Source organism: Alligator sinensis, unplaced genomic scaffold (assembly GCF_000455745.1).
Source record: "Alligator sinensis unplaced genomic scaffold, ASM45574v1 scaffold112_1, whole genome shotgun sequence".
NCBI lineage: Eukaryota > Metazoa > Chordata > Crocodylia > Alligatoridae > Alligator > Alligator sinensis.
In genome coordinates, this window is record NW_005841892.1 from 2,079,684 (window position 1) to 2,092,031 (window position 12,348).

Genomic DNA, 12,348 nt, shown 5'->3' on the forward strand with positions numbered 1-12,348 from the left:
CTCTGGTGCATGGAAAATTCCCCCAGGTTGGGTAGGGGAGGCTGGGGCCACTGGGGGAGGCTACCCCACCCCCAGCCCTGGTGGCCTCCTGTAGCTGCAGTTATGGTGATTTGGGTGTGTAGAGCCTGGCTGGCAGCTGGAGAGTGGTTCTGGCCAGTTGGGCTCCACAGACCCAAATCACCATAACTGCAGCACCAGGAAGCCACCAAGGCCCCAGGTAAGGCTGCTGGGGCCAGCCCAGGTAGCCCTAACCTCCCCCAGTGGCTCCAGCTTTTCCTACCCAACCTGGAGCAATTTGCTGTGTGCCAGAGCATGCTTGCAGGGGCATTCCCTGGGGGCAAGTAGGAGCAGCACAACTGTGCCATGATGCAGTTTCCTACGTTGGATACTCTTGACAGAGTCTGCAATATATTGAAGGGAATGTAAGAGTCTGTTCCTGCCTTTACCATACGCTTCTCATTTTTCACTAGAGTCAGTTGTGGCCCACGGGGGTGCCAAAAAATACTAACACACTTTTTATTCTTAGATAGGTTGTCTTATCTAACTGTGGTGCAATAGGCATCTTGGCTGTATCTCCATGGTCTGCATAGACAAAAGATGAGACAAGACCTATCCTGGCTTAAAAAGAAAACAAATAGGACTGTCAAACATATGGCAAGTAGGCCAAATGTGGCCATTAGCTTTTATGGGGGACCTTCCCCCAGTGGCAGCCAAGCACCTGAGCAAGACCTACAGCACTGGAGCACCAGCAGAACCCTGATTTGTTCCTGTGGCAGCAACAAATCAACCATGGGTGAAACTACACAGGCACTTTACTGTTGAGTTGACTAATTAGCTCTGCAGTAAAGCATGAGCCAGTATCAGGACAAAGTAAATTAATTAACTCCACCATAAGGTAGTACTGTTGGGGGCTTACTGTTCTCAACAGTACTATCTTACAGTGGAGTCATTTACTGTGCATAAACACATGTGGACTGCAGCAGTTTAATCCAAGGAGGAGCAGCTCCAGGCTAGCAACAGGGTCAGGAGGGTCAGCCACACAGCTCTTCAGTTTTGACACTCTTGTGCCCCAACCAGCCCCTCTGCTGCCCAACACCCCACCCAGAGCCTAGGGCTGACTCTCCAAGCCTGCTGCCAGCCCAAAGTTGCTCTGCCCCAGTTCAGACTGCTGCAGTCCTGAGTGCCCATGAAGATGCTGCTCCTGGGAGCAGCTGACTCTGGTGCGAACTGTGCCAGAGTTTGTTTCATCACACTAATTGCATGTGTAGATGAACCCCATAATTCCAGACTGTTTCACATGGTGAGGCTGGGGCTTCAGCACCATGGCTCTCATCTGAGTGCTTGGCTGTAACTGCAAAGACAAGTTGTGGTGCTGGGCTTCTTCCCATGATGCTGCTGAGGCTCCAACGCTGTGGCTCTTCCCAGTTTTGCTGCCAAGCCCTCATGCAAGAGCAGCAGCACCAGAGCCTCAGCAGTACCACAGGAAGAAGCCAGGAAGTGGTAATCAAGTGCCCAGGTTGCTGTGCCTCTTCTTGCCAGGTCTTGGATCAGCCAGTCATCACTGTGTGGGCTGGATCCAGCGTAGAAGGTGGGCAGATAAGTTTGACACCCCCACTTTAAATCAAAATGATTTAAATCATGGTTTAATCCAAAAGCAGGAAGCCTTAACTTAATTTCACTCCTGTGTTGCATTTCACTTTGGAGTTACTAACCTTAAAAAGGTTCATTCCCATTCTCTAATTAATGAGATCAGCATTAAAATATACCAAGTGCATCTACACATGTTATTCATGTGACAAAAAGTAACATGCCTTTGAGCCTCTTGAGCTGGAGGAAATTGTCCCTGGGTGCAGCATCTAAATGTATGCCTGGGACAGCAACAATTTCAGCCAGGATAGAACATCCCCAGGCTGACAGAGCATGCAGGGGAGGGGGGGTCCAGCCTTGGACTCCAGGTGGCGGTGGTGAGTGGCAGAGGGGTTGGCTGGGACATGAGGATGTTAAGAGTATGGAGCCATATGACTAGGTGGCAGGCAGCGTCCACACTTTAGCACCCTTGCATTCTATTTCATAGATTTCATAGACATTAGGGCTAGAAGGGACCTCGGAAGACCATTGAGTCCGTTCCCCTACCCCACGGGCAGAAAGTCAGCAGGGATCATAGGATCCCAGCAAGATAAACATCTAAATATCTCTTGAAGGCGTTCAAAGTAGGTGCTTGAACTACCTCCGGTGGCAGTATATTCCAAACCTTGGGGCTTGGACTGTAAAGAAGTTCTTCCTTATGTCCAGCCTGAAATGGTGATGGAGAAGTTTGTGACCATTCAACCTTGTCATCCCTTGGGGTGCTCTGGTAGACAGACATTCCCCCAGACCCTGGTGAGAACCCCTGATAAACTTATAGGTAGCCACCAGATCACCCCTGAGCCTGTGCTTTTCCAGGCTGAAGAGTCCCATGGCTCTCAGCCTCTCATCACAAAGTCTGTTTTCCTGACCTCTAATTATGCGTGTGGCTCTCCTCTGCACTCTCTAAAGCTTCTCCACATCCTTTTTGCATTGTGGAGCCCAAAACTGGACACAGTACTGCAGCTGTGGCCTCACCAAAGCTGAGTGCAACAGGAGAATGACGTCCTGGGATCTGCTTGAGAAGCATCTATGGATGCAAGCCAGCATTTTGCTCGCTTTACTAGCTGAAGCATCACACTGAAGGCTCATGTTCATCTTGTGGTTAATCATGATCCCCAAGTCCCTTTCGCTCGTAGTGCTAGCCAGCATAGCACTGCTGAGCCTATAAGCATGCTGCAGGTTTTTCCCCCCCAAGGTGGAGAACCTTGCATTTTCCAATGTTAAACACCATCAGGTTCTCATCCGCCTATTTCCTGAGCCTGTCAAGGTCAGCCTGGATCACTCTCCTGTCCTCAGGTGTGGATGCTTTACACCAGAGTTTGGTATTGTCAGCAAACTTGGCCAGTCCACTTCTGATACCAGTGTCTACATTGTTAATTAAGATGTTGAATAATGTAGGCCCAAGGACAGAGCCTTGAGGAACCCCACTGGTCACAGCACACCACGACGATCGACTTCCATCAACCATCACCCTCTGGGTTCTACCATGGAGCCAGTTCCCCAATCAGCAGATCATGGTGAGGTCAAGGCCGCAGTTATCCAGTTTTGCTAAGAGGTCATCGTGGGTTACCAGATTGAAGGCTTTTTTAAAGTCAAGATATATGACATGAATCTCTTCTCCCTTGCCCAGGTGATAGGTCACTTGGTTGTAAAAGGAAATAAGATTGGCTATCCCTCAGGATGTTGTCATCAGCCAGTCTGTTAAGAATGGCCTCTTTGATAATCTTTCCTAAGACCTTCCCTGGGATAGAGGTCAGGCTGATGGGCCTGTCGTTTGCTGGATCCACTTTCCTCCCTTTCTTGAAGATAGGCACCATACTGGTCTTCTTCCAATCTTTGGGCACTTCACCAGAGTGCCAGTTCTCGAAGATCTGTGCCAGGGGCTGAGCTATGATGCTAGTCAGCTCCTTGAGTACCCTGGAGTGTAAACTGTCAGGGCCGGCTGACTTGAAGGTATCTAGCCTCTCAAGGTGTTCCTTCACGAGGTCAGCTTTGATGGAGGGTAAAGAATCTCCCTCACCCAGGCCACCCTGTCCCATAATGGGCAGGGACGTCCCATGGGACTGGTGAAAGTCCAATGCAAAGTACCCATTTAGCAAGTTGGCTTTTTCTAATCAATTCCTGTCACGGTCTACCTATGCATTTCACCTCAGTTACTTACTCCAACATAAGATAGTATTGTCCCCAACAGTACTATCTTACAGCAGAGTTAATTAATTTACTGTGCCCTAATACTGGTGCATGTGTACACAGTGACACTTTATTGTGGAGCTAATTAGTTTACTCTACAGTAAAGTGCATGTGTAGATGCACCCACTGAAGACAAACAGTCTGCATACTATGCTTATTACTTTGCTTTACTAACCAGGATGAAGCAATATGTATATATATATATATTTTAATTTAGGCAATTACATAGTTTAACATATACACTTTTCCAGATTATTAATATTTACCTTTTTAGAGTTTTAGAAATTGTAAATGACATCTTTTATGAACTGGATTCTAATTTTTCTTTTTGGAATAATTTCAAGATATAGTTTGCTGGAAATAGGCATTCAAATTTTAATCAATAAAAATACATTTTAAAGTGATGCTTTTTATGATTTAAATTGAATGCCTGTTTCAGCTATCTGCATCTTGAAATTATTCCAAAGAGAAAAATTCTGTCACTTTTAAGGTATTTTGCATTTAATCAATAAAAAATAATTTGAAATGCTATTTTTACCATTTAATATAAAATACCTTTATCAGATTAAAAAAAAACAAAAAACAACTGAATTATTATGCAGAGGATTTAAACCCAGATTCAATGAATTTATATTTTTTTCTGGTGGTCAGAAACAAGATTCAAAAGGTACTTAGGCATCTAAAGAGGCTAAGGGGGCTAGTGTGATATTCAACAGTGTTTATGCTAATTTGGCTGTATGTTCAGTTAAGAATTCAAACACATCATCTACTTAATGACTCTTACAAATCCGAAAAGGAACTTCTCTACCTCTTTATGGTGTCTACATACCTTTAAAAAATTGGTCTCATATTTTTCAGGTTTTTAGAATTAGCTAAACTTCTCTGATTTGTGGTTTTATTTATTAATTGAAAGAACAACCTAGTCTTGACCGATTTAACTGATTTTGGTCAGTAAGGAACAGTCTAAAACCCTGTATTGAGGAAAGAGATGAAGGAGACTGCAAGAATTTTTGTTTAATGGAATTTTTTCCTTACTGGCAAATCTTGCCTTACTCTTCCTTCCATGGTAGAATCTAACTACAGAAAAAACGCGTGGTCCTGCTCTGTCTTTTTCTATGTGTGTGAGAGCACTGCACACAGATAAAGATTGGAGGAACTACTGTTTAGAGAATTTTCCCTTCACCAAAGGAAACAGCTCAGTCTGATCCAAGGTAAAGATTAGGTCAAGCCTAATATAGCCATGAGCATGCACTTTCACCAACCAAACACATTCATGTGACCGTGGATCCAGTAGAAGCACAAGATAACTGGGATGCCCAAATGGGAAGGGAGTATACATAGCAGCTATCTTACAATATCCTATACACAATAATTGTTGAGGGACTATTTTCCTCTAATTCCCAGGAATTCCATGCAATCTCTACTTAGCCTTCTGACAAGGACGCCTATTGTGAACTATAACGTATTTTTTTTTCTGAGGTGGTTAATGGATAAACAAGAGATGGACTAATATCACCTAGTCATAGAGATCACAGATGAGATAGAAGAAACTAAAATCCCACACTAATTACTGGCAGAAAGAAAGAAAGACTTTGAATTTTAGCTACTTTTTTCAGCGGTTCGGGGTACAAAAAGTTGGCCCCTCTGGGGTCCAGGTCCCATATACAAAACAAAGACACAAATTACCATCAAACCAAAAGTACTATTCCATTACATTCATAACATCACACCATGACAGACACCTTCGCAGTATTACACATAGTGCCTAACATGCCGTTATGCAGTTGGGACACCCAGCCACATGGTCGTACAGATCAAAGCCCTCTATAAACAAACGAGTCCTACCCTGCTCTGTCCAATCACACACATGACAAAACCTTCAAACTCCCTACACAAAGAAACAAAGTAGCCTGGTAAGGGCCCAGGGCATAGCGCAAGCATGGAGTCACAGTCCACCACCGAGCCTGCCCAGTTGCCCAGACCGGTCATGACATCAGAGTGAGTATTGAAGATGGCCATCCTACACATGGAACGGCACCTCCTCAAGGGCCCAGCATGCCTCAAAGGCAGACAATGCCCGCTGGACCACAGCGTGCTCAAACTCCAGCGCGATGCGCGCCTGCACCAGGAGGCCAAAAAGCCGCAGGACATCATCTGAGCCAATCCCAGCAAGCCAGTTGTGATGACTCTTGAGGATGGCCATCTTGGCCTGGCCCAGTAGAAAGTTGGCCAGGCAGATGGCGTCCTGCTCAGCTACCCGGTACGGGTGAAAGAAAGAAAGAAAGAAAGACAAGAAAGAAAGACTTGCCTATAGTTTCCCAGCCTCTTACTTTTTTATTGCTATAAATAAGAATTGTTTTTATTCATATTCCTCCTCAGATGATTCCAAAGGACAGGGAGAAAAAAGCAGAAGAGGGGGAAACAAAGAATGAAATAATAAAGTGTAAAAAGAAAACTGTTCAACTTTGGCTGCAACAGATCCTCTCAGGCATTCAGTGCTCTGTTTTACATCAGTCTGATTCCACATGAGTGATTAGCAACTAATAAACAGCATTATCAGCCCACACCTTGCTTCATATTTACACATTCTCCAAATCCTGCTCTGAAGAGTCAGCATGCGTATTTCCTCTTTTCATTTTTTTAAATTAGATTTCTATAAGCAAAGAACGTTAACTGATGATAGATCAGTCTGGCAACTCAGCCTACATATTAGAATATGTCAACATTGTGAAAACAATCATTACCAGTATATAATATCAAGAAATGGGGGGGGGGGGGGGGGGGGAGGAAGAGGCGCAAGTGATGGATTTCAGCAATGAGATGCATGATAATAAATATTGGACTAATACAGAAATTTGCTAGAATATTTAAAAAGATTGACAAGAGAAAAGATTGGAAAGAAAGTTAAAGGAGATGCTGTATATTAAAGTTATGGTTAAACACTAGTTTAAACAGATATGAATAACGTTCTTCCCAGCTAAAACTCTTAAATTCAAATCTTCCCTGACCAACAATTTTACCTTAAAGACTGGTTGGGAGACTAGAAGTAGGAAATCAGACTCAAACCTCTCAATCAAATCAGGTAAGTTACATGGAAGTATGAGTTACATGGATGTGACAAGGGTCAGTGGGAAGCTTGCAGAAGTTATACAGCTATAACAATAGGGTAGACTGAAGAAGCACTAGTGATTAGTGCAGATGCAGTAGGAGTAAGTCTGATGTTATGACAGTAGTGGCAGCAGTAACATCTAAAATTTTTGAGCTCATTTTTCAAAAATATTTTGTAAATGGAAGAAGAATTTTGGGTAGAAAGTGATAAGGAAAGCAAGCCTCAGCCCAGTCCTTATAGCCCAGAAGAGGTGTTACAATAGAGAACTGGATCAAAAAGAATTAGCATGTTCTGAGGTAGGACAATATGGAGAAAAATGTTGTGAATAGTTATTAATACTTTAATTCTTTTCATTGATATTTTGACATTTTATATTAATATAGCTACATTCAATACATTTTTTTAATCTAAAAGATGTTCAGGATGAGGTTAATCACCAAGCACACAATGCATATTACATTATGGCTAACACAATACAGAGTCTCACAAGCCCTCTGTGCTGGGTGAACTTCATTCATTTTGTACTGCTGTTTGAAAGTGCTCATAGGAATGTGTGCCCGTTAATGAAAAAGTTAAAACCCAGTCTTATGCATATACTTGAAACTAAGTTTGTACATAAATGTTTACAAGTCTTGGGCTTCTAAACTATTCAAAGTGTAAAAGATACAAAATAACACCACAAAATAGGTAGTCATGAAATAAAAGTAGGTTCAGGAACTATGACCAGACGGGAACAGATGAAGTGTACATGATTGTTTTAGTTTGTGTGTATGAACCTTGAGTACTTTGTGGGGTTTTTTTGTTTGGTTGGTTGGGTTTTTTTTTTTGGTTCCATTTTAAACTCTTGATTTGCCTTTGTATTCACCGGTATATTTTTTACCTCACCCAGGAGTTTTTGTTTCTAAAGAGTGAGGCTATATTGCAGAAAAGGGGGCCAGTGTGAGAAAAATGCGGCAGTACAAAGGGAAAGAGGAAACCAAAAGCAGCTACACAAGAGGAGTGCTGAAATAATAAGCACTTGTAGAAATGATGTTGGGACACAGTGTCTGGAAGATAAGAATGAGGAGTTTAGACCTTAGAAGTGAAAAATTGAGCGAAGGGATGAATGGGGTAGAATGGCTTGAGTGAGAGGACAGTCTAGCTGTGCTGGTAGCATGTGGGAATGATTAGAGAAGGGAAAGGTAAGGAATGTTATAGTAATCTTGGTGGTAATGATGGCATGTGCTCTATACAGACAAGGGTAGGCTTTTGAAAGAAAATGATAGAACAATTACAACAACAACTCAGCAATGCTACAGGATAGCAGAAGTGCTTAGAAAAAACCCCCAAGGTACCTCAAAAGGAAAACCAACCTACTTGAAACTTGAATTTCAGTCCAATTACTCTTCAACATACTGGTTGTGAACTGCAGGTGATTATTGCATAAAATGGACTATTGTGAAATTTCTTCTCATTGCAAAAAGTGTAAAACAGAATTAAGGCTCAAATAAGTTGTTCAAATATGGGCTTTGTAAACAATCTATTTTACTTAGTAAAATAAAGAAAAAGGGGGAAAAAAGGGTTATCTCAGTTTTACTTACAAACTATTTCCAGAAAGTGCTTGTTCCGTCAGAAAAATTTAATTTTATACGTAAGTGGGATTCCTTATTTAAGATTTGTCTTGTATCCCCACACATTTTGAGTATTAGTAGATCATTGGGCATGCCTACACAAAGACACCTAATGCACATGGGACTAATTTTACTGTGCATTAGCACAGCTGGCAAAAAAACATGCTAATGAGGTAATGCGCAGTAGCTTTAGTTTAATGCACATTAACATCACACAACAAAGTTCCTCTACACTAATGCGCAGTAGTGCCAGTTATGGCTATCACAGGTACTAAGCTTAATGTGCCATAATTATGGTGCATTAATGACCATGTAGACATGCCCATTGACTAAAAATCACAGCTTCCCCTTCTGCATTTCTGCATTTTTCTTCTTGCATGTTTACCAATTTTATATTTTATTTTTATTTAATCAGTTTTCATATGCCAGGTTTTGCTTTCTGTCTCTGACAGCTGCTTTGCCCATCTTTACAAAACTTTTTTTTTTTTTCCATTTTAACTCTGGGAACTTTTATTTTTTCCATTTTAACTCTGTAGTATTTCAGCTACTACCATGCAGTAAATATTGATGCATTTTTACTGGTTCTCCCTATGTTTCTTCCTGATTTGTTTTGAAAACTAACTTTTATGTTCACAGAAGATTTTAGAGGTTGCAGGTATTAGTTGATAAACAAGAACTCTGAACAAAATGTTCAGATTTCTCATGCTTGCCCACCGTGTGTTCATATATGACCTAGAGAGAATATCTTTAGGAATCATTGAATAGCGCATACTTCTTGGTCATTAATTTTCTTGGCACTTCTACCAAGAATGTTTATAAAAGGTATCAGTTATGGTATAAGGCATTTTTGTCCCCTATGCTGACACTTGTCAACTTGCAAAGCAAAGTGTGATCACCAACTCATTTTACTCTATATAAAAGACATTGAAAAAACTACCAGATGATTAGTCACTACCAGCCTGGGATTGCTTTAGTCTACAGACCCAGCAATGAAAGCCTCTGTCATATCCTATTACTAACCCTATATCATATTCTGTTTCCAGTAGTTTCTTTGTGATATTTGGTATGAAGTATGCTATACAAAAATAAATCTAAGCTAATACAGTTGAAAGAAACCCAGGGCTTCAGTAGGATGTCTCCTTTGATGTAAATTTTCTTAAAGTACGTACTCTAGAGGTACATAACCTAGAGAAATCTGGTGTACAGAAGTATGCAGGTTTGATAAAATACTACTCAAAATTCAGCTCTGTCCTGGAGAGGAACATTATATCTGAGGCAACTGCACAAAATTATAAAAGACTTCCAATTGCAAATGGCACTGCATTTCAGGAGTATGGTATAACTCCAGCTGCAACATTTGCCTCATCTAAAAAATATAATAGGAACCTGATCCTGTGAACAGTTACAAATACAGATACATTTTCTTTCATTTATAATTATTTGCAGAAATAGCGCAAGAGAGATGCTACAGCTAAAACCCCTTTGCTAGTTATTGTGTAAAAATCCTTTAGACAAATAAATGGAAAAACATAACCGTAACAAGGGTTACTGTTCCCAAAAGACCAGTTGCTACACTATAAAGATTGAAATGTATTATTTACAATAATGGGTTACAACAAAGCAGCCAGTATTACCAAATATAACAGTAGCTTCATTTTCATTAGTACTTTATCTTTATAATGATCTTGTTCTAAACACTGAGGTTCCCAAGTTAATGTCTCAGATACTTTTGTTCTACTTATTCAAAATTATACTTGTTCATAAAAAGAGTGGATAAGAATCCTAATAAGGTTAATTAAACCCTTAGTAATACAGTGCATACAGAAATAGATTGTACTTGATAAAATTTCTATTTAGTAATGCAGTTCTCATGCACTGTTTTACAAACATGGTCTATTATATAATTCTGAACAGGCAACAATATACTTTAATGATGGAAATGTTATTTCAGCATGTATTACACACTACCTTTCAGAATTCTAGATTCCTTTTAAATGCTAAACATTTTCAGGGCAAGTATCTGCTTTAGTCTATATTGTAATTTAACAAAGATGATGTTGTTCCCACAGCAGGAGAATGATCATTTACATATGTTTGAATTATCCATTATAAACAGATTAGGAAATTTCCCTCTTTATATGAAATACTGCTTTCTTACTCCCCCCCCAATTTTTTTTTTTTTTAATTATTTAACAAAAAATGATTTTCATTAAATATACCTTGATAGGGAGCGCTAAATCCACGGTATCGGTGGTTGCTGTCTGTTACAAAATGAAGTCTGAGCCAATTTTTGTTGCTGATAATAGGAGGAGGTATGTTCATTCCAGACAACCTTGATTAAGAGAGACAAATGAAACAAAAATAATTATCAGGAGACAGAAACTATAACTGGGTTTTGAAGGCTTTAAGGAAAAAAATAATGATTTCATTAAATACTTTAAAAACAGAGTTAATATTTTTTACCAACACATGGATATGCTCACATTAATTTACCCTATGGGCATGTCTACATGAGATTTGTTAATGCACATTACGGGCGTGCATCTACATGTGTGTACCTTTAATATGCATTAACTTAAGCTAACCATGCCTAAATATGATACCTACTAATGCAGATATCAAATTAAGGCACAATTAGTTAATGTGTATTAACACACATGTAGATGTGACCCAGGACTAACTTTAGTGCCGCGTCTTCCCTACCACTAGGGCACTGGCTTGAGCCCATCCCCAGGGAACATCCAGGGGTTGGAGTGCTGGGCACCTGCCTCTTAGACTCCCCCCACAGCCCCCACTCTGAGCTTGAACACCCAAAATATTGTAAATAGTTTCCTCCCCTTGTATATAGTTTTCTCCTTGTATATAGTTTCACACTGGTAAGCAGGTATTTTTTATTGTTGGTGAATGGGAAGGGTGGTGGACTCTGTTGAATGAGGGGGAGGGGTTTCTGTTTGTTGAGGGAACGGGGACGGGGGGAAGCATGAGGGTGGGTGTTGTGTTTGTTTCACCCATGTGTGTGTCCTGAGAGTGGTTCTGGGGATGGATAGGGGGCATGGGGTGTGTGGATCACAGAATAGGCGTGCTGGAGTGGGAGGGGGTCAGGCAGGGGTCACCACAGCCAGTGCTCTGGCCCCCGATGGTGGGTGCATGGCTGTCCTGGGGCTTGGGTGGGGGCAGGGGATGCTGCCGGGGCCAGCACCAGGGCCAGCTGGAGAATGGGGTGCTGGTCATTACTGTTATGGGCCTGGCTAGTGCAGCAGGGTGCTAGGAGTCACTGGCAGGAGCAGCCCTGACATGGAGAGGCAGGGTGGGCAAGGAGGAAGCTACCACATGATACCCCCGCACTGGGCGAAAGGGGCTGACCATAGGTCAGTTTCCCAGATGGCTGCCAGTTGGCCCTGGTTTGAACATGGCTGCCACTGCTGGCAGCCATGTGGCTGGAGGCTAGAGCTCTCCCCAGTAGCCACAGCGGCACATGGCAGGGCTGCAGGGACTTGGGACTAATTTTAATCCCAAGTCCTTGCATGTGTAGACACCTACCAAAATTGCTTAATACACATTAAATTTAGTTACACTTAAATGCACATGTAGACACACCCTATAACTCATCTGGGTAATAATTATGTGTTTTCCATACATGAGTATAATAGAGAACTTATGAATGATAAGTGTTACAAGTTTCTGGGTTTCCTTAAAACATGGAATCAAAAGGCAAATTCTTATGCCCTAAGAATAAAAAGCATGCAGTTTACTAAACATTGTAATATATGCATCTAGAAACTTCCCATTGCAGAAAGGCAGTGCTATTATCTC

At 41.4% G+C, this 12,348-nt stretch overlaps 1 protein-coding gene across 3 annotated transcripts in view; it reads right to left on the reverse strand.

The window, feature by feature from the left end:
* The window catches only part of CSMD3 (CUB and Sushi multiple domains 3), a 1,313,655-nt gene that overhangs the window by 814,743 nt on the left and 486,564 nt on the right, over positions 1-12,348 (reverse strand). For all 3 annotated transcript variants that reach the window (XM_025197227.1, XM_006018073.3, XM_006018072.3), the window contains exon 6: positions 10,755-10,867. In XM_025197227.1, the coding sequence (XP_025053012.1) occupies positions 10,755-10,867 (113 nt within the window). The remainder of the gene's footprint in view (positions 1-10,754; positions 10,868-12,348) is intronic.